The sequence below is a fragment of the Nuphar pumila genome, chromosome 3, assembly GCF_984573655.1.
Source record: "Nuphar pumila chromosome 3, dmNupPumi1.hap1.1, whole genome shotgun sequence".
Lineage (NCBI taxonomy): Eukaryota > Viridiplantae > Streptophyta > Magnoliopsida > Nymphaeales > Nymphaeaceae > Nuphar > Nuphar pumila.
The window spans coordinates 77,139,701-77,163,023 of record NC_143251.1 but is presented as its reverse complement, the minus strand read 5'-3'; the positions used below and the strand labels follow the sequence as shown (position 1 = coordinate 77,163,023).

General features: G+C 40.6%; 1 protein-coding gene across 1 annotated transcript; it reads right to left on the bottom strand.

Moving 5' to 3' along the window:
- Window positions 1-5,854: 5,854 nt before the first annotated feature.
- On the bottom strand, window positions 5,855-22,987 carry LOC149843056 (protein-tyrosine-phosphatase MKP1-like). The gene is made up of 2 exons (XM_089999564.1): window positions 19,821-22,987; window positions 5,855-6,723 (listed from the first exon to the last, which is right to left on the bottom strand). Exons 1-2 carry the CDS (start codon window positions 22,380-22,382, stop codon window positions 6,607-6,609), a joined length of 2,679 nt encoding a protein of 892 aa, XP_089855690.1. The 5' UTR covers window positions 22,383-22,987; the 3' UTR covers window positions 5,855-6,606.
- Window positions 22,988-23,323: the final 336 nt, after the last annotated feature.

Below are 23,323 nucleotides of genomic sequence, written 5' to 3'. Positions count from 1 at the left end.
GGAATAGCACCAGCGGTAGAAGTGGTTCAGGCATCATTTTTTGGCCAATTCTTCGATGACATCTGGTATTTTCGGGCAGAGAAACAGGCATCTTTGGCACCTCCTCTGTATCGTCTCACTAGATCAGTGGAGCACATCATCCAGTTGTTGGTAGATCTTCTGGTGGACGTTGGAGAAGTGGGCTACAGAGTAACAGAAGCCATGTTCTATTTAACTGTGCAGAGTGATTGCAGTCTATCCACATGCCACCTATGTCAGGAGGCTGTGAACCTCCCATGTGCCCAGGCGGTGCATAAGGTTGATGCACAGTTGCGCTTGCGCAGCTGTTCGCGCACAGAGGGCACTTGTGCACGGTCCACAGAGGCCCATGATCAATTCAGTGGATCCATTTTCTCATATCCATCCAGATCCCTTGTGTGTGTTTGCTTATTATTCTTCGTGGGCATTTTTTAATTGGATTGTACTTAAGGGTCAGTGCACCCCTGCTTGTCCATTTGCGGCTTGTAAACCAGTCTTGCAACTTGCAACTTGCAGCTTGTAAACCATTCATCCAAAATGCAAACAGACGACCACGATGCCAGCATGATCAAAAAACACTAATGTTTAGCATGACCTGATATGCTTCCAGCATGTGAGGGGCAAGTGTTATGAAGTACCTGTCAGGCAAACAAGTATGAGGCCATGAGTCATCAGGCCCCTCTACCTATTTCACATGGTGCTCGGCAGGACATTAGCATGGACTTCATTAAAGCCATGACCTTATGATTATTTTGAGATGGTTTTTTAGAGGTCAATAGGTTGACCAAGTATGTTCACTTTATTCCCTTAGCCAAAGGAGCTACAATTCCTCATATTGTCCAAGCCTTCCGACCAGGACAATGCAGGTGCTCCCAAGATGATAGAAATACTTTGGCGCAGAACAGATATCCGCTTTAGTATAGCAATTCATACATAGATTGACGGCCAAACAAAGCTTGAAAACTGGACTCTAAAGACTTATTAAAGATGCTTCACTAGTAACAAGCCAAACCGATGACCATTATATTTGTCATGGGCCAAATATTTTTATAATTCAAACCACCATTCGGCCATCGGTATGTCATTGTCGTAATCTTTTCGACCATTCTCTGTCGCTGCACCGAACCGACCAGCAGAGAGAGAGAGAGAGAGGTAAGTAACACCTGCCAACTGCAATCGGGTCTAATGGGGTCCCTCACAGAGAGCAAGACGGCAAGAGGGTTGACAAGCTATTGAGGGTTGACAAGGAGTTGAGGACGCATGATGAGATCTTCTACCACCTCAAACGGAACATAGTCAAAGCACATGCCAGAATGAAGTACCACTTCGACCGAGGACAGTGACCCTTCATTTAAAGTGGGAAGCTGGGTATGGCTAAAGAGGGCACGTCCGTGCCTAGTGTCAAAAATCTATGTATGAGAAGTTGGTGCCTAAGTACATTGAGCCCTATAAGGTGATAGAGAGGATAGAGCAACATCCAGGATACACTCAGTGTTTCAACTTTCATTGTTGAAGCCATTAATAAGCGAGCCATTTCAAGGGGAAAAGGTCCATATCAATGATGAGTTGTAGCAGGTATGCATCAACAAAGGTAAGGTCGGTACAACATGAGGCAAGGGAAGCGTATCAGGAAGTTACGAAATGGGACGACAAAGTTACAACTTCTTGGATTTTACAGGAAAAGTTCAGCACTTGTTGGTCTTTGAGGTCGAAGATGCGGAGCATGGTGGGTTCAATCCCCGACCCGTGGCACCCGCGACTGAGCCCCATGCAGTCAGCACAGTCCAGCATAGCTCGATCAGACGACTTACAACAACTTGAGTCGACTGTTGGAAACCAGTAGGGGTTTTCGGTTTTGCTGTTTTGGAGTTTGGGAAACCACTTCCCACCTCATATAAAATAGTTTCATTTCAGATCTATGGCCATCTTTGAAATCAGAAATTTGATTTCTCCCTTTTCTCTGGTTTTCTTCCTCTCTCTTGTGGTCTGTAGAATCAGGAGATTTCATCTCCAAATTTGTCTACAGTGATGCTGGAATCTGATGGTCCACGGTAACTTGGGCTGGCACAAATGTGTGATCGTTGTTTTTGGCAGAATAGGCACACGCCCGGTGGTGCTCCGGCGTCTACAACGTTTGATTACTTAAGGAGGCGGGCTAATCATCAAATCCTCACCATGAAGCTCATCATTCAACGTTTCTAAAATGATTTTCAGTGACAACTCTCATAAACGCACAATCTGAGTTTCAGATGCATGAATTATAGGGATTGAGATGCGTAGATGGATGGTTCATGTAGGCCAGATAGTTTAGAACCGATCTGTAGTGAATTCCTCTTATTTACACGGTTCGAATTGCTTGATTTGATTGTGTGGATGCTCCTTATTGTTTCTGCCCAAAAAATCAGGCTTAGTATTCAAATTCAAATCTCAACTCATAAATTTAGCCTACGAATCAGGGAAAAAAATCAAGTTGGCTTGCTGAGGACAAATCAAATTTGAATTCAAACTTGAATTCAAATTCGAGTTTCGAGTTAGTTCACAAGTAAAGCCTACAAAACTGGAAAATCCAGTTAGCACACTTGTAAAAGCATTCTGTTACTGTATATAAACATATGTATTTAATAGCTCACATTTAGTGAATATAAACATTCAAGTTTTACGGACCATAACTGTGTGCATCAAATCATGTTCTACCACTTTTCATGGTATCAGAGCCTTCTGATAATTGAGCACTATCAATGGCATCAAGCTCAACATTTTCATACAGAAATTCAACTTCATTAACATCTTCGACGAGCTCAGATTCGGTGTTCTATCTTCACCCATCTGATAGCCTTGGAACTAGTCTGGTCTCACGTTTGCTAATTGGAGAAAACTTTCATATATGGCATCGGGCCATATATATGGCGCTCAGCGCGAAGAATAAACTAGGCTTTGTTGATGGATCTATTCCAAAGCCCGACTCATCCTCGCCCGATGCAGCTGCCTGGAAAAGATGCAACGGCATGGTGCTTTCGTGGATCCTCAATGCTATTCACAAGGACCTTGCGGCAAGCGTGATATATGCCGAAACTGCAGCGGAAGTCTGGAATGAACTCGGAGACCGATTCTCTCAGTCAAACGGCCCCCGAATTTATCAGATCCAGCACGAGATAATCAATCATAAGCAAATGCAAAGCTCTGTATCCACATATTTCAATAAACTCAAGGGAATGTGGGACGAGTTATCCACGTACATTCTGATAGCCACATGTTCATGTGGAGCCATGAAATTTTTGAATGACATACAACAACAAGGACGTCTCATTCAATTTCTTATGGGACTCAATGATAACTTTAGTGTCGTTCGTAGCCAACTCCTTCTCATGGATCCTATGCCTTTTGTCGCCAAGGCATATGCACTAGTTATTCAAGAAGAGCGACAACGTGACGTAAGGAGTATATCAATGTCTGAATCAGTCGATGCACCAACTGAAATTGCAGTTGCCATTAAGACGTTTCCCAGCTGAGAAGTTAATAATAGAGGATGTCAAAATTGCCCTAGGCCAAAATGCGAACATTGCGAAAAACTCAGTCATATCAAGGCAAAATGTTTCTTTATTCATGAATTCCCACCACGCCAAGGAGAATCTTCTTCAACACAAACCTACGCCAACGCTGCCAATGTCAATGTTGAGAAACCCCAATCACAATTCACTCCAGATCAGTACGAGAAAATCATGGCTCTCATAAGCCAAGGTAACCCAAACCTTGTAGCAAACCTTGCAGCTATAATCTCCTCTCAACCCAAATTTGCTTTTTTGTCCACAATCCAAATATGGGTCATAGACACTGGTGCAACCGACCATATGACCAACAATATTCACAACCTAATATCTCCTATACCATCCAAATGTCCACCTGTAGGCATGCCTAATGGGTCGACCAGTCAAGTCACACATTCTGGCAATGTCGAGCTATCACCCAACATCACCCTATCAAATGTCTTATGCATCCCAAATTTTCAGTTCAATCTAATATCTGTCAGCAAACTCATTCGAGATAATAACTATGAATTCATATTCATGAAAAATCACTGTATTTTGTTGGACCTTCACTTGAAGACGAAGATTGGAGTGGGTAGGATGCATAATGGACTATATATCTTCGAGATGGATGGTAAAGTTGTTTTGAATGTCAATTCATCTCTTTGGCACTCCAGACTTGGACACCTGTCAAATTCTAGAATTAGCCCTTTGATTAATTCAAATAAAATTTCAGCTGATATTTAATAGCTCACATTTAGTGAACATAAACATTCAAGTTTTACGCACCATAACTGTGTGCATCAAATCACGTTCTACCACTTTTCACTTAGTGATAACGATTTTAGTGTTATGGTGACTTTTTTGGTCGACCTGAGTGCGTACGATAAAATCTGTCACTTTCTTGACGATTTTCATTCCAAGTACTACCAAATTGACTATTTATTTATCGAATTTAGCATAGTATTCATGATCGTAAGCTTCCCGACAGATCGGTCCATTTTGTCGTTTATGAGAAATTGAATATATATCTGTGCTGTGAATTTTGGCCAACTTTACGAGCGATTTTCGGTGCCGTCCGGCGACATCTGAAAATGAGATGGGTATCATTGTCTTCGTGGCCATGTCGAGAGTTCAGATCACCTGAAGACCGGTCAGTTTTTTGGCAACAAGGCGCGAAAGCACCCACTCTGTCACAGAGGTGTTTCTGTTACAGCAGGAACAACACCAGCAGTAACAGTGGTTCAGGCATCATTTTTTGGCCAATTCTTCGATGACATCCGATGTTTCCCGGTAGAGCGGCAGGCATCTTTGGCACCTCCTCTGTACCGTCTCACCAGATCAGTGGAGCGCATCATCCAGCTACTGGTGGACGTCGGCGAAGTGGGCTAAAAAATAACAATAGCTCTATTATGTTAAACTGTGCAGTTTTACCGCAGGCCACCCCTGCTGCAGGAAGCTGTGAACCTCCCTTGCACACAGGAAGTACACAAGGTTGATGCACAGCCTCGCTCGCAGACAGGTGGTGTGCTGCAGCTGTCTGCGCACAACAGCATGCACGCGCACACAAGGCACATACAGGGACAGCTAAGGCAGTGTCAGTTGGCAGCAGGATGCACCTGCGCACGGTCAACCCAGGCCCAAAGATCAATTCAGTGGACTCATTTGCTCAGATCCATCCAAATCCCTTGTATGTGTTTTTGTTATTTTTCGCAGGCATTTTTAATTGGGTTGTACTTGAGGGTCTGCGTACCCCCGTTTGGCCATTTGTGGTTTGTAAACCAGTCTTGCACGGCTGAGTATTTGTGTTTGTAGGCTCACGCAGGTGAGACACCCCGTGGCAGTCTGTGGTTTGGCTGGTGATCCTAGCTTGATAAGCTGGATCCTTATCATTGTGAGCGGAAGAAGCCCCGCTACCATAGTGTTGCATATACCACTTTAGACAGTGGCGGCCTATTTTGTTGCATATCCTTCTGCCGCACGAGCCTCTAGGGATTAAGTCGACATAGATATTGAGCTCCGTAGTGATCCGGGGCATGAACCCATCAGATGCACCTCCCCACCCCCAACACGCCAGCACAAAATCAAACCCGTTAACTTTCTTCATCAACCTTGAACTAGTTGCACAACAGTAGAGCATCATAAGGGTTTCTGTTACATTTTGGTTTCTCCCCTTGTTTCTCTCTTTGTTGTCTTTTGCCCCATAACCTAGAGCTAGTGTTTCAGCATCGCATAATCATGACACGAGTTGCAGAGATCAAATTTACAAATATAGTAAGCAATCCCACCAGGACCAAACAACCAGAATTTAATGAAAATTAAAAGGAAAAAACGAACATAAGAAATAAAATGTGCCAAGGATTCAAAATAACAATATCATTTTGGAATCATCAAGAAGAGATGTATAAGATTTTAACTCCATGATTGAAGGAAGAGGAAGACCCGAGTAAAGGAATGAAACGCTGCTGCAACAGATTTTCAAATTCCTTCGATTTCAATGTAAGATGGCTGATAAAGATAAGAACAACTCTGCAAGGTTATTGGCCAACATGAGCTTATTGAGGGAAATTCGCACCTGGAAGGATAAACCACCTAATTGGCTTCCAAATACCAGCAGCTTGTAATGTTCCATTTTGGGTTCTTAATACTTGTATTCTCTGGTTGGGGTCTGCCTAACCCCTGATTACTAATCAAAAATAGGATTCAGTATGTGCTTCAGTGAAAGCGTTTTACATTCTTATTGTACTATTGAACATTATATCAACGCAACACCTTTGGCGTTGGTTGCATCTATGCTTTAATGCACATGTGAGAACAGCAGAACTGAAGGGCTGATCTTTCCGTTCACTTTAACTGTTACCTTTGTGAACCTTCCATCAAATTCAGCAGTTTCTTTGGACGGACCATGCTGTACATACTACAGATTCTGTTCAGGGACTTAACACGGGAAAGCAGATCTGATTCAGTGACCCTACCTCGTGAAAACAGATTACTGTTGATAAATGGCTTGGCCTTGCAGATCTGCTACACACAAGAACCAAAAGATAACCAAATGCCACATCTGTTACTCAACCGGTTTATCGCTCGTGGCTTCACTTTGGCAGCCATCTCCCATGTGGTATGATGAAATAGACTTAAGATGGTCTAGAAATTCTTCTGGCTCATTTTCCTCTCTGACTATCTGTTCATACAGGAATAAATATCTTATTAAGTTCAGAAACAAAAGGGGAATGAAGTGAGACAAAGCAATAAAATTCAAATAGATTAGATCAGCAACAAAGTTCCCTTGGACACTCATCTAGCAAGTTGAAAGTGAAAGCTTGCGTTTCAACTATTCTGATTTAAGGTTTTTTAATTTTTCTTTTTTGATGAGGAGCCTGCCTAGGAACAGGGCCCACTGCCCCCCTCCCCCAATAAATACCTAGCCTTGAAGTGAGAAATGTAACAGAAAATAAGGAGTGTTTGATAGCGCTGAAGGCAAGTCGGCCAGGGTATTTTATCCCCTCTTGACATGGGGGCCCCTGGCACTATCAAACTCACCAAAGAAACACCCGACACTGGGCACATTTGTGGGGAGTTTTCTCCTCATATTTGAAAATCAGGACCCCCAGCGGTCCGACTTTTTCTCCTCAGAGAAAAAGTTAGCTTCTGATTTTTAGTCCATGTCAAATAGGGCACATTTGGAAGCAAGAAAAACTCTCATACGAAAAGAAAATTTTGATATGATAATTTCTCAAAAATGAAATTTTTTCACTTGTTTCGATAGCATGAGAAAAATAAAATGAAAAATCTTAAAAGAATGAAAGATAGGAGAAGGGAGGTGGTGGTGGTGGTAGAGCTTCTTCGGCATGGTTTTCCTGGAGGTGGGTGATGGAGGTGGTAGTGGAAAATCATCGTGGGTAGTGGTGGTGGCGGTGGAGCTTCTCCGGTGCAATTTTCCGGGAGGTGGGTGGTGGGTGGTGGTGAGATGGATGGTGGTGGGTGGTGGGTGGTGGTGAGATGGATGGTGATGGTGGTGAGATATGGTGAGATGGGTGGTGGTGAGTGTAAATCACCATTTTCTCTTGTTTGAGATGGATGGTGGTGAGTGTAAATCACCATTTTCTCTTGGTGGGAAACATTCCTCCACCTCCCTCCTCTTGGAAGAATGTTTCATATCAAAAAGTGTACTTTTTAGAAAAAGTCTCAAAAAAAAAGTTTCTCTCATTTGGAAGGGTCAGAAAAATTGTACGGTTTTCCCACACCTTGTATCAGTTTTTCTACATCTTCCTCACTTGGAAAAGAAAGTTTTGCCTTTGAGAGTTTTTTATATGAGAAGTTCTCAAAAAGAAATTTTTTCGCTTGTTTGTGTAGCATGAGAAAAACAGAGTGGAAAAATGTGAAAAAATGAGAAAGAGGAGGATGGTGGTGAGATGGTGGGTGGTGGAGAGCGTAAAAATAAATTCTCTTGGTAGGAAACATTCCTCCACCCCTCCCACCCACCCACCCACCCACCCACCCACCCACCCACAGAGGAATGTTTTTTATCAAAATGTATACTTTTTAGAAAAACTCTCTTAGCAAAAAGTCTCTCATTTGGAAGGGTCGGAAAATCCATACAGATTTTTCATTTTGCATCACTTTTCCTACATCTTTCTCACTTAAAAGCGTGCTCTAAAGGAAGAGTTCATAGCCCTGGGAAAAACTAAATAGTGAGACTCCTAAACAACCATCACCTTGACCAAATTGCTTGGCAATCCTGAAAATGAATCATAATAGGATGAAGAATTTTGAATTTTTAAAACCAAATGCCTGGAAGATCAACTATGGAAGCTATACATCTTCTTAGACAACTTATTGAGAGATAAAGAGAGAGAAACAAAGATTTGCATATGGTTTTTATTGATTTGGAGAAGGCATACGATAGAGTACCTAGGGATGTTCTCTGGTGGACAATGATGAAGAAAGGTGTTTCTCTCAAGTACATTAGTATAATTAAAGATATGTACGAAAGAGTAGTAACCAATGTCTGCACTTGTGGAGGGGTGCCAACCAATTTTTCTATAACGGTTGTGTTACATCAAGGATCTGCATTAAGCCCCTTCCTATTTGCTATAGTGATGGATGAGCTTACGAGATCAATTCAAGAAAATGTGTCGTGGTGTATGTTGTTTGTTGATGATATTGTTTTGATTGATGAGTCTAGAGCTGGGGTTAATGCTAAGTTAGAATTATGGACAGGCATTGGAAGCAAGAGGTTTTAAGTTGAGTAAGAGTAAGACAAAATATATGGAATGTCGGTTTAGTAAGCAACGAAGTAGTGATGGGAGTGTAGTGAAGCTTGGTGAGCAAGAAATACCGGTGGATGACTGTTTCAAATATTTGGGATTTATCATTCAAAAGTATGGAGAAATTGATGGAGAAATCATAGGATAAAGGTTGGATGGATGAAATGAAAAAGTGCAACTGGAGTGTTGTGCGATCGTAGAATGCCATTGCGGTTGAAGGGAAAGTTTTATAGGACGACAATTAGGCCCGCTTTACTATATAGTACGGAATGTTGGGCTGCCAAGAGACATCATATTCAAAAAATGAATGTAGTTGAGATGTGTATGCTTGTAAAAGTATCTCCAACAAGATACTAAGATCAAGACCTTAATATTCTTGATAATAAACTTAGCACACATGCACAATAAGAACACTTTAGAACACTTGTGCACAAAAGCACAACTCACAAAATCTCACAAATGCACAACGGCATAAAAAATATTGGAATCACTTTATTGAGCACTTGGGCTTTGACTCAAAGCCATAAAAATACAAGAGGGGGAATCCCCTATTTATAAGAAAGCAAAGGAGCCACATAGAGGGCTCCCAAGAGAGTCGTTGGGAGCCCCCAACGGTCACATATGTGACCGTTGGAGGCTCCCCAACGACTCTTTGGGGAGCCTCCCTATGTGGCACGAAATAAAAAGAAAAAAGAAAAAGAAAAAAGGAAAACAATAAAGGTTACAAGCATATTCCAAAATGGAATATGCGTAAAACAGGAATTTATAGAAATACCCTTTTTGGGTGGATAAGAAATATATATATATATATAGTACATATGTGTATGTATCTCTCTCTCTCTCTCTCTATATATATATATATATATGAATATATATATATGAGATTACAAATATTGATACATAATTTAACACCCCCCCCCCTCAAACTTAGGGCATGATGACCGAAAGTTTGCCAAGGAGAAAGTTGAATCTTGGTGCACATAAGGCTTTGGTGAAAAAATCTGCCAACTGATATTCTGAAGTAACATAAGGTAGATCAATGACTCCTTGCAAGTAGGCTTCACGAACATAGTGACAGTTCATTTCAATGTGCTTAGTCTGCTCGTGGAAAGTATGATTTTTGGCAATGTAAATTACACTCTTGTTATCACAGCACAGCTTAGTAGGCCCTTTAATGGTGATCCCCATGTCTTTAAGCAGCTGATGAATCCATACAATTTCCATGGTAGTAGTTGTCATGGCATGATATTCAGTTTCAGTCGAAGATAGAGAAATTTTTTATTGTTTCTTACATCTCCACGAGATCAGTGAATCACCTAAGAACACACAAAAACCAGTGGTGGAGTGACAGTTATTTGGGTCACCTCCCCAATCAGAGTTAGTATAAGCAATTAATTTTAACTCAGAAGAGGATGACAGAAAAACTCCCTTATTTAGAGTACCCTTTAGGTATCTTACGACTCATAAGACGGCACTCATGTGAACAGAAGTAGGTGCATGTTGAAACTGACTTGCCGTATGAACTGCATGTGAGATATCTGGTCTGGTAATACTCAGGTACATCAACGATCCTACAAGCTGTCTGTAGGGGGTAGGATCAGAGAGAAGAACACCATCATCAATTTTCATTTTAGCTCCTACTATAGCAGGAGTTTCACAAACCTTATCATCAGTAATACCTGACCTGACAATAATCTCAGATGCAAGCTTAGTTTGAAACAAAAAATACCCTCTATGAGAGTATGCTACTTCAATACCCAAAAAATAAGTTAGAAATCCCAAGTCAGACATTTCAAACCTATCCTTTAAAATTGATTTTATGCTTTCAACCCTTTTAGAATCGCTTCCAGTTATAAGCATGTCATCCACATATAGAAGTAAAATAACAATCCCTACATTGGTTTTTTTAACAAACAAAGCAGTATCAGTAAAACAGGATGAAAAACCATTTTCTATCATTACGGAATTAAACCTATCATACCAAGCCTTGGGGGCTTGTTTCAGACCATAAAGTGATTTACGAAGGTGAAGCACCTTTCCTTTAGCAGACTTCATTCCAAGAAGAGCATCCATATACACTTCTTCATTTAAATCTCTGCTTAGAAATGCATTCTTAACATCCATTTGATAAATGTTTCATTTGTTAATTGAGGCAACAGTTATAAGACATCGGACAGTGACCATTCGAGCTACCGAGGCAAAGGTCTCTTCATAATCAATCTCATATTCTTGACTATATCCTTTTGCCACCAAACGGGTCTTGTATCTCTCGAGGGTCCCATCACTCTTAGTCTTAACCTTAAATACCCATCTACACCATATTGCTTTCTTACCTTTAGGAAGGTCTTGAAATACCCATGTCTTGGCTCTTCGCAGAGCTTCGAGTTCATTATCCATTGCGGCTACCCATTCAGGACTTTTTCGTGCTTCCTCGAAGTTTCTAGGTTCTATGTAAGAATGAATGGCGCGTAAACAGGCTCTATGTTTAGGTGAAAAAGACTCATGAGATGAACCTAGAAGGGGTTTTTTTATGTCTTTCGGTCCTACGAAGGTTTTCCTCACTTTGAGGAGCAGTCCTATCATCATATCTTTCAAGGGCACTTCTGAAAGTATTTCTATCTCTATGAGTATAGGTTATGGGATCTCTATGCAGTTCCTCATTGACATGTTGATGAAATGAAGAGGACACATGACTGGTTTCATTATCACTTGAGTCATTCTGATTTGACTCATCATCACTAGTTTCATCACCTTCAGTTAAAAGATCAAATAGAAAAGAATAGTCTACATTATCGTCATTAGATTCAACTTTTTTCAAAACCACTGAGATTTTCCAAAAAACTTACGTTTCTAGAAACATATAGTTTATCATTTTTAATATCATAACACTGAAAACCCTTTTGAGTTTCGGAATAACCAAGAAAGACACAAGGAATAGCCTTGGGGGAGAGTTTATCATTTTTGTCAGTAAGGACAAAACATTTACATCCAAAAACCTGTAACCTGCTATAATCAGGTTCTTTTTCATACAATCATTCAAATGGGGAAACCTTGTTCAAATTTTTTGATGGGAGTCTATTTATGAGATAGACCGATGTAAGGGTTGTCTCAGCCCAGAGTCTTTTCGGAATATTCTGAGAGATGAGCAAGGTTCTAGTGGTTTCAATGATATGCCTATGTTTTCGTTCAGCCAACCCATTTTGTTGTGGGGTTTTTGGACAAGATTTTTGATGGAGAATACCATAACTATCAAAATAACTTTTGAATTCATTTGAAAGATATTCGCCACCGGAGTCGATTCTAAGAATTTTTAAACTTTCATTGAATTGATTTAAAATCATCATATGAAATGTTTTAAAAATTGAAAAAAACTCCATGTTTATGTTTAAGAAAATATATCCAACAAAATCTAGTGAAATCGTCCACAAAAATAACATAGTATATGAAACCTCCTTTAGATATCACAGGAGCCGGACCCCATACATCGGAGTGAACAATTTCAAAAGATTTTGTTGTGAACATGGATCTTTGAGTAAACGGTAGACTTTTCATTTTCCCAATAATACATTCATTACATACAAAATTCTCATTACAAAGATGCTTAATAAAAGGCAAATAAGAGATTTTAACAATGTTGGGATGCCCCAGTCTCTTATGCCATACATGAATATCTTTGTTTTGAGCAACATTACAAAATTGGTTCTTGGGGATTTAGAGAAAATCAAATAGTAGAGGTCTCCTCTCCTAGAGCCTTCCCCAATCAACTTCCCGGACTGGCGATCATGTATCCAACATTTATTAGAAGAGAATTTTATATCGCAACCATAGTCCGAGAGTTGAGAGACCGAAAGAAGGTTTAAGTTAAGTTTTGGTATAAGACGAATTTTTGGAATAAAGAAGTCTTATTTTTTAAAATTGCCTATTCCTTTAATTTCAAGAGGTGTTCCATTCGCCGTTGAGACAAAAGATGGAAGAGAATTTTTAGAAAAATCGAAAAGAGAACAAGCACTTGGAGTCATGTGAAAAGATACACCGGAATCTAGGAGCCAAGATGTCTTACCGAGAGATGAGGAGGATGTCATAGCAGCTCCAGAAATGCCTCCCTTGAGAAGAGGCTGTAGAGCATCCACAATTTGTTGAAGGGAAAGAGGCTCATTTGATGAAGATGGTCGTTCCTCTGGTTGGGATACCATGGCCGCAGCAAGGATTTTCTTCCATTTGGGGCAAATGGGTTTGATATGCCCAGGTTGTTTACAAAAATGACAAGTTAATTTGCTATAGTCTCTTTTGTCATATCGATCATTTTTTCCTTGTCCTTGATTTTTGAAATGAGGAGGTTTGTAAGCCTTCATATTGTTTCCCGGTCTAGACACGGCATTAACCCCTTCACAATCATCTTAAGAAGAAGAAGTAGCAAGGATGCTAGGATTATTCTTACTAATCCTCATACGGGTCTCCTCACCACTAAGCTTAGTGGTTACATCTTCAATAGAGGGAGATGTGAAGGCGGATAGAAGAGAGGACCGAATTTGTTCAAATTCGAGTCTAAGTCCATTTAGAAAATTGAAGAATCGATCTTCCTCTAGTTGTTTGTGTCTTAACTCAATTGCTTATCCGCTCCATTTTGGTTCGAGCATAGCAAGCTCGTCCCAAAGAGACAATAGTTCGGCAAAATATTCCCGAATAGACAAATCGTTTTGTTGAAGGGTCAAAGCCTTCTTTTAGAGGTGTGATACTTGTATGATAAGTCCCTTGAAGTATACATTTTTTCAAGGTACAACCAAGCTTCGGAGGCCTTTTTGAACTTAATGATGTTGGCGTTGATCTTGGTTTCTACAGACGAAAAAATCCAAGACAAGATTTTGAAGTTCTTCATCTCCCACTCATCATGCCTTTTTGAATAATCTTCTAGAGCTTTTTGTCTATCTTCCCCCTCAAGAATCTTAATATCCCTTTTTTCAATGATAGTAAGTTTGGGTTCGGGTTCCGGTATTGAACCTTGAACGTACCCCCAAAGGCCATTTCTTTTGATATGGGCTTCCATATTGCCGGCCCAAACATGATAGTTTGAACCACTAAGTTTAAAACCAAAGGAGAAGTGAGAGTTTTTTTCACCCATTAGAGAGGGTAGAAGATAAAAAATAACACGTACCTCAAAAGATTTTCAAGTCTTTAGAGGCTTCTAAAATGTTGCCCGAAGAAGATGATCCACTTCAAACTCCAATAGCTTGAATGCACGTTTTTTGAGGCACTTCAAAAATGAAGAGATGCACGATTCCCCTTCTTCAACGAGGCTTTGATACCATGTAAAAGTATCTCCAACAAAATACTAAGATCAAGACCTTAATATTCTTGATAATAAACTTGACACACATGCACAATAAGAACACTTTAGAACACTTGTACACAAAAGCACAACTCACAAAATCTCACAAATGCACAACGGCATAAAAAATATTAGAATCACTTTATTGAGCACTTGGGCTTTGACTCAAAGCCATAAAAATACAAGAGGGAGAATCCCTTATTTATAAGAAAGCAAAGGAGCCACATAGGGGGCTCCCAAGAGAGTCGTTGGGAGCCCCCAACGATCACATATGTGACCGTTAAAGGCTCCCCAACGACTCTTTGGGGAGCCTCCCTACGTGGCACGAAATACAAAAAAAAAATAAAGAAAAAAAGGAAAAAAATAAAGTAAAAAGAGAGGTTACAAGCATATTCCAAAATGGAATATGCGTAAAACAGAAATTTACATAAATACCCTTTTTGGGTGGATAAGAAAAATATATATATATATAGGAGATTACAAATATCGATACATAATTTAACAATGCTTAGATGAATGTGTGGAAATACAATAAAAGATAAGATTTGAAACGAGGAGATACGTAAGAAGGTAGGCGTTGCATCCATTGAAAATAAGATGAGAGAGAATCGTTTACGGTGGTTTGGACATATTCGGCGAAGGCCTAATGATGCTCCAGTTAGAAGGATGGAAAAATGGGAAAATATATTAGTTAAAAGAGGTCGGGGTAGGCCTAAGAAGACTTGGATGGAGATGATAGGAAAGGATATGAATGCTTTAAACCTCACCGAGGACATGGCATTGGATAGAAATGATTGGAGAAGGATTCATGTGGAAGACCCAGAATGATTTTCTTTTTTGGTTCATATCGCTGACCCCAATTGTTTTTGGATGGAGGCGTAGTTGTTGTTGTTGTTGTTGTTGTTGTAAAACCAAATGTCTAGCCTACACTACTACCCATGGAGGAATGTTTTCAATCAAAATGTGTACCTTTTAGAAAAACTCTCTCAGCGAAAAAGTCTCTCATTTGAAGGGTTGGAAAATCCATACGGATTTTCCATTTTGCGTCACTTTTCCTACATCTTTCTTGCTTTCAAACGTGCTCTAAAGGAAGAGTTCATAGACTTGGGAAAACTAAATAGTGAGACTCCCAAACAACCATCACCTTGACCACATTGCTTGGCAATCCTGAAAATGAATTCTAACAAACGAGATTCATAATATGATGAAGAATTTCGAATGTTCAAAGCCAAATGTCTAGCCTACACTACTAAATGAGGCTTCTTCAAATTTCACGACACCGAACGGTTGAGGTAAAAGGAAATAATGGTTAGCCAGGAAAATGAAGAATCATGTGAGCTCCATGCACTTCAGATCTAGACTGCATATGATATCTATAGAGTTTCTAATATTACAACCAAACCTAGTGGACAAGCGTACCTTTACTACCATAAAATATTGGCATTAAGAATACTTGAAGCCAAGGATGAGCAAACAAGCTCCTAGCATACCCTAGTTGCTTCATTGCCCTGTGGATTGTGTCAATCCTGCAACTAACCTACTGCTGCCACTGAAAAAATAATGTTCAACAATCTAAATGCATGAACTGCATTGTAAGTTTACAACTAAAAGTTCTGTGTTGTCAAAGTGATTATACATTTGAAGTTTATCTTCTAAGAGAATCGTATATAATCTTTTGATTCTTGATGGATGGAAAAACAAGAAAATTTGGAGTTCTCTAACTGGATACATCCAAGAGTCACCCAATACGGTTCCAAACCCAGGTCCAATCACATTGAATTTGGCGTTATTAAAACTTAACCTTGTATTTGTGTATGAAATAGACAGATAGGCAGTCACTAGGCATGGGAAGAGGACGAGAGAGAGAGAGCTGATTAATCATTAATAAACTATGTTATGCCTACACCAATAGAACAAAACATGACACATATGACATGAAAGAAGCAAATGTGGACCATGTGACTCGGATCATGGTGGTGGACTATGGTATGACTACACAGTGAGCCTTGAATCTTCAAGTTTTAAAGAAAAAGAAAGAAATGACTCCTAACGATCAAATGCACAGCTACTACAAAACTGGGAAAAAAACTGCCATAACCATAGAATTGCAAATATGAACTAAACAAAGCATAACAAAAACAAAGCAACACTTAAGATTTAAGAGTATCAAATAGGAGAGTTAAGACATGATGTTAAAATGAAAATTATCCAGTTCTATTGTGTCCAAATAAAGACGAAAAAGAAACTTGAAAAAGAATATTGATGTGATACCTTCACATCTCAGCCATCTTACCACTAGAAAATCATTAAAACATTGAGCAGGGAAAAAGTCCATATAAATCACAAAATACTAAAACCAACTACTTAATTCTACATTTTTTTAGTGGGACAGAAAAACATATAATTTACAAGCTTGAATCTAGCTTCAAACACATTCTTGAGCTCCCATTCACAATCTAAAAAGTATCCAAAAAGGGGAAAAGGTCATAAGAAAAAAAACTGAGTGAATTTCAAATTATAGTGTCAGCATGGGCTTGCGGAGAGATGCAAATAGGTTGAAATTCCAGCTAGGCCATGTGCAGGTTCTGTGGGATCTAAGGTCAAGCATGAACACCTATTTTTCACTTGGATCAACGTAGTTCCAAGCCATATGAATGCATAGAGATTCAACAATTGTCACTTAGTTCCAAGTCAAACAACTTGCCATCCAAGCCACACACAAGTCAACATGTCCAAGTAAGATCAAGGTTGGAGCTACTTTAGTCATTAATTCACTAACGAGACTATGATCAGGTTAGACTCACAGATGTCCATCATAAAACAGAATTGATTGATAAGATCCAACTTATATGCATGTCAGCCTACTTGTTCTAACACAGATCCAATTCACAAGGGCCTACTGAAACCATTTAGGTATTCTTGGATTTAACACTAGGATAGAAATGGACCCACTTGGTTTTTCCTACCCTACAAATTAAGATTCATTCCTAAAAATACAAAATAAACCTTAAATTAAAGTCCTTTATTTTGATCTTCTTTCAAGCCTATGACAACTAAATATGTTCCTCAGGATATAACAGATCTTTGGGCTTTATCAAACCCCTTGGTGATACCGAGTATTCATCACAAGTTTGTACCCATTCCTTTTTTGTAACATTATGCATTTGATTAGAGATGATGGACAACATTTAGAATCCATTATAACTGATCCTTCCACAATTCTGTCCAATAAGAGAAAAAATATGTAGCATTCTCAAAAAAAGATGTGATTTATGACATATTTGCTTCAGTCATTATAGGCATCCTCAGAAAAGATAGTCACTAGATAAAACTTTGTTAGTTTGGTTGGGTTAAGGGATTGACACAATCACATTGATTCAATTACAAAAGCAGCTATAGTCGTGCTCAAGCACCTAATTGGGCATTTAGAAATGAATCAAACAAGAATTCAAGAGTATTGATACAATGCTATTCATTGGATACAAATGGCCTTAGTGGGTTTTCAAGTGTAATTGTAATAAAGACCTTTTTGCTCCTTATATTTTCTCCAAATGAAAAAGGAAATCAATGGTTAGCTTGATCTGACTAAGGGATAAGAATGGAGTTAACTCCAAAGTCATAGAGCAGTCAAGTGAAAAGGGGCCACCTCACTTCTCCCCTTTTCATGGCCAAATACTTCCATGAATGCTTCTAAATAGAAGAGTATAGATCTTTAAATGCATGTTATGCCATTGATCATTTGGCAATAGATGAATCAGTAGATTGTTCAATTCAGCTATCCCCTTTCCCCATTGCATTAAAACAGATTCCTAACCCTCACTTTCCAAAATATAAGAAAAGTGTCTGAACGACTGCACCAGGGTTACCTCCTCAGGAGTTAATATTGCCTGTGGGTCATGATGTGGCTCAAGATGGCTGGTGTCTTCTTGTCCCCTGGCAAACAAACACATTTACAGAATATCCAGATATTAGCATGTCAAATGATGAAGGTGGTTTATGATGTAGCTTGTTCATTGAAGATTTTCTTCCATGATGCAATGTAAGGAACCCTAAGTTTGATGTATAGTAAGATCAATGTGTGAAGCCTGAATTGTGAAAGCAAGAACCACAATTAGATTAATGCTTATCTTATGTTTCAGAGAAATTTTATCGCAAGTTCATATAGTTTACTAATGGGCATAACTTGGCATCAAAGCTCGAAATTAATTGATCTTTGATCCATTGGAAAGGTAGCTACCTTTATTCTATTCGTCACAAGAACAGATTCTGCCATTGCCAGCCTCTGATCCATGAGCAAAATTTCTTGATGGCTTTTACCTTATACTCTTTTTATTGCCTTTGTGCTTGGTGGCCCAGAAGCACCATTCTTTCTTCTTTCTACCACCAGTATATACCCTACTAATTATTCAACCCTAAACCTTATTTCACTTTTTCAATGACCAAAACATTGACTTACACAAATTGGTCAGGAACTTCAGGCATGGACTTTGTTAAATATGAGATCATATATGGCAAATTCCAAAGAATTTCAAGGGTAACCTCCATATCACTGTATTAATTTGTGTTAGGTTAGTTTATCTTGAATTTTAACATAATTAAACCTAGTGTAATTTGGTCCATAGAACCATTTGAACCAAAATCTTCTCCACAAATTTTCAAAGACAAAAACTTGGAAGGATCGGGGTGGGGGGAGGGTTGGAGGTGCAAGGATTGTTAGTCTTTGATTTTTCATGCTCTTCTTGTGCAACGGTAATATCTTTGGATGAAGCATACATAGAACTAGGGGTGGGCAACGGGCCGGGCGGCCCGATGGGCCAGCCGACCCAGCCATCCATGAGCCGGTTTTGGGCCCAGGCCAAAACCCAAGCCGTTATATACGTGGGCCGGGCCTGGGTTATTTATTAAATTTTTAATAATATAAAATTTAAAAAATTTAACTATTGCATAGTAACTTGGTAACTATTATAATTTACCTAATTAGTTACATTAATTTTATGGAAACTAGAAAGATAATTAATTGGGTGGATGGAAAGTTGGGAACTTATTAATTATTACTATTTACAAATGGATTTGGGCTGGACCCGGCCCGCTTCACATTGGCCCGATGGGTCGAGCCATGGGCTGCTCTTCAAACCCGAGCCCATTAAGAACCGGGCCAAAACCCGGCCCGTTAATAAACCGGCTGGGCCATCTCCGAGCCGAGCTCTAAACGGGCCGGGCCCGGCCGATGCCCACCCCTACATTCATAAGGACAAGTTTTGAAAAAGGATGAGTCCCGGGGGGGGGGAGAACTATGTGAATACTCATTTGCAGTTGAGGATTTGCAACAGATATAGAAATAAGGCTGTCAGTCGCAGATCTTGGATAAATTTTAAAGAATGAAAGGAAGACGTGATGTTAAAAACTCAAAATATCAAAATGAACAATGATAGTCATCATCATCTTATTTACTCCCCACTACAGTTATTTTGAAAAAGAGAAGAAAATAAGAAAATAAGGATAATGTTTGAATAAAAAGAAAAGGAGACATCTAAACTCAATGGCATCTTAAAGTAGGGAGAAGAGAAGTATATTACAACTCTCAGGACCTTCAGTTTCCAAGATGATAAGAAGAATATAATCATAATGATAAAAGATACTGTTTCAGGACCAAAAGAATAACAAAGTTGCAAAAACCAAAAATACCTGTACATGGATGTCATCCGGCAGCCCTATTTGTTTGAGAAATTCACTACCAAGGCTCTCCCAATATATCTCTTCCTCAGTGCTTGTGTTATCATTGCCGTCCACTCTATAACAGCTATCAAGCTCAACATTGTGCCCGACCCAGACATATAAAACTTTAAGATTTTCCAGCTCTAAGGCCGGAACTGGCAAAAGGAAAACTGAACTGGAGTCTAGAGTGCCAATACCATGCACTTCAACTCCTCGTAAATCAGGCCACTGGAATAAGGACAACTTAGTGAGATCTGATGTCAGTTTTTTAGGGACGTTAGAAAATGGAAAACCTTGGCCTTTAACCAATGCAACAGTTACACTAGGATTACTACTTCTATCTGAAATACTTGATTTCAGATTAAAGTCTCTGGGGATCAAGTTCTCAATGTGTTTCTCATGTATAACATTAACTTCCACTCCGCTATCCATATCTGTGGCATCCAACCGATGTTTTTTTATACTTGAGCTGTCCAGATCTTCAGACACAATCACGCTGTGACTGCTTTCGCTTGCTTTCAATTCGTCTGAAAGGGGTAGAGAAACGGACCGTGACCTCATTATAGAAACATGAAAATGATGATGAGCCAGTGAAGACAACTTCAAAGACGGTGACATACTTCCCCTGCGCTCAGCAAGAGATAAAGGGTGCCCTTGAGTTGGGGAAGAAACTATCTTTGGTGCAGGCTCCACGGGTTTCATAACTGGAAATGGCTTATCAAAGGGTGCAGTTGGAGATGGTGATGGAGAAGACATGAACGTAAAATCAGACCATGTAGATGCAACTGGGGAAGGTATACATGAACTAGAAAAGTCTGATGGTGATAGTGAAAATGATGGTGAAGGTGATAAGGAAGTGGAATTGAAGCTGGTATAGGAATCAGAAGTGAATGATGCAGGTGATAATGTAGGAGAAGATGGAGGCCATGAAGGATCGGAAGCAGTAAGAAGACCATCCTCCTTGCAGGAATCCAAATCGCTGTTCAGTGGGCTCTCAACAGGAGGAGCATCACAATCTGTCATCTTGGATGCTACTACCAACTCTTTCACACTGCCACTGCTGAACTTCTGCCTAAGTATGCCCCACTCATTCTCCCTTGCTGGAAGTTTAGTATCAGAACCCACTGGGGGCACGACTCCTCCTGAAAGCGCCTTCTGAAAGATCTCGTAGTCGACATCATATGCTCGAACCCTCTTGTTACCAACTCCAAGCTTAATTGCCAATAACACCTGATCCTTTGCAGCTCCCTTAGGCTCAAGAGCATCAACTTCATCTTTTTTCTTTCTTGCGCTGCCAGTATCCTCCATAGGTAGAGGAGCTCTGGACAAGGCATCCCAAAATTCTTGCATCTCTCGACCTTCTTCGACCATAATCACCGGACCTTGTGCTCGTTCGTATCGAACGACTTGAAATGCCGCTGCATTCGCATCCTTTGCCATCACAGGGTCGCATTCCTTGCCAATCCACACATAAATTGCCGAAGGAACATGCACAACAAACGCCCCTCTAGAGTCTAGAGCCATAGCAGCAGGCTGATTCAGAGACTTGGGAACCAGATGAAGTGGGTCATAAGTTGAGTGAGGAGCCATCCTGTACATTCTAAGCACCGAGCTCGGACTAAGCGGAGCAGCATGAACCCTCTTCTGGCACTGCAGCAACTGGCAAGTAAACCCCACATTCGGATTCGTCGTCCCCCGAGCGGATTTCACATACTGGAGCGCTTCCTCGAAGCTCCGACCGTCCCTCCACATGAGGTAGGCGATCACCAGCGACGTCGAACGCGAAACTCCCTGGCAACAATGGACCAGCACCCTACCTCCCTGCTCCCTCACATCTTCAAAGTAATCAAAGACATCATAAAGGATGCTGGTGATGTCCTCAGAGGGACTATCCTGCAACCACAGAGTCTTGTACACAAGATCCTTCTTAAAATACTCTGGGCAAACGAAACCAACGCAATTCAGGACATGGGTGATCCCATTCCGCCTCAGAATCTCTCGATTCTTCGCGACTGCGTCGCTGCCCAAGTAGATATGCTCGGCAATCCTGGTACACTCCTTGTCGAAGAAGGCGATCTTGTCCTTCTTGAGCAGAAATTCCTTCCGCTCCAAGCCCTGCCGAGGCGAATTGAGGTCGAGATTCAGGCCAGCCATGTTGTAGGACCTCATATTCGCGCCGGGAGTCGGGGGATGGGGCCACTCGCCCAAATCGTCCGACCCAGCCTTCGGCCATTCATCGACGCTCCTCCGGGAGATGGAAAGGGGTTGCAGGGGCGGAAGCGCGGACCGCGCCTTGGAGCAGTGGTGAGAAGAGCGAGGGGTCAATGGAGCCGGGAGGCCGACGGAGAAGGGAGACCTGCTCGTCTCGGCGGCGACAAAAGCGGAGCTCGGCTGTGAATTGTCGCCGCGACGATCAGAGCTCGAAGAAGCGGAGTGCGACGACCATGAAGCTGATCTCCAATAGGTTTTCCTCTGCTGCCCTGAGGATAGACCGTCCCTTCGGGAGCTCTCCTCTCCATCTCCCTCAACCATGGTAACCAACCATTCAATCCCTCTGCATCAGGAATCCCTCCCACCGCCCACTAATGAACTGTTGGGGAGGCGCAGAAAACAGGGAGGAAGCATTTTCCCAACCTGAATCGGTCCAAGAGGCCCCAGAATTCCACACCAAGGGAAGCAAAAGGAGGCACACGGCAACTGTGAGTGAGGAACAAGTCCAACACGAAATCCTTGACCTTTTTATCCCCCACAATTTGAACACAGCAAACAAGGAGTGACAAAATAAACGTTGGGGAGCAAACAAAAGATGACCCAGTAAACCCTAGACAAGGATCCAGCAGAGCACGATAATCTGGGGTCAATGGTTCAATGAACATCCAGTTTTCAATGGATGAATCTTAAACAAAGAGCCATGAGAAACTTTCAAACCCTCAGAACAAAGACCAACTTCCTTAACCCTCCCCCACAAGATAAACAGCCACCAAAAGAAGACAAGCATAAAACAAAGACCATATCTTAGAAAGATAAAGATAAATGGTGAGTATTGTGAAGGGAGATGAAGACGGTGAGTAAGAAGAGAGGATGGTGGTGGGTGGGGAGGAGTCAGTAAGAGTCGTGATTGGGGACTAGGCAACCATATATATATATATATAATTTGACTCTTACAAAAAAATTAAAAATAAAATAAAATTCATTTTCAAAAATCGCTGCAACTAAAACCAGAGGTCGGATTTCTGCAGGGCCACAAAACCGACTTCAGTAAAATAGTCGTAAAATCCCAACCCCTTGTCAGATTGAGTTGAAATTTGGAAAGAATAGTCTAAACACGTACAACTAAGACATACTAAAATTCCAGCCTTAAAATCCTTCTGAATCGGCCGAAACAATCTATTTATCAGACCAAAAAATTCAAGTCTGACATAGAAAATCCAGCCGATGAAGAAAAAAGTTTTTCAGCCAAAATAAAAAATCTA

Excerpts from the sequence above, each read along its gene's own strand:
- LOC149843056 (XM_089999564.1), bottom strand. The coding sequence starts at position 22,382 with ATGGTTGAGGGAGATGGAGAGGAGAGCTCCCGAAGGGACGGTCTATCC. Across the intron at positions 6,724-19,820 it reads CGGATGACATCCATGTACAG|ATAGTCAGAGAGGAAAATGA; the intron begins GTATTTTTGGTT and ends CTGTATGAACAG.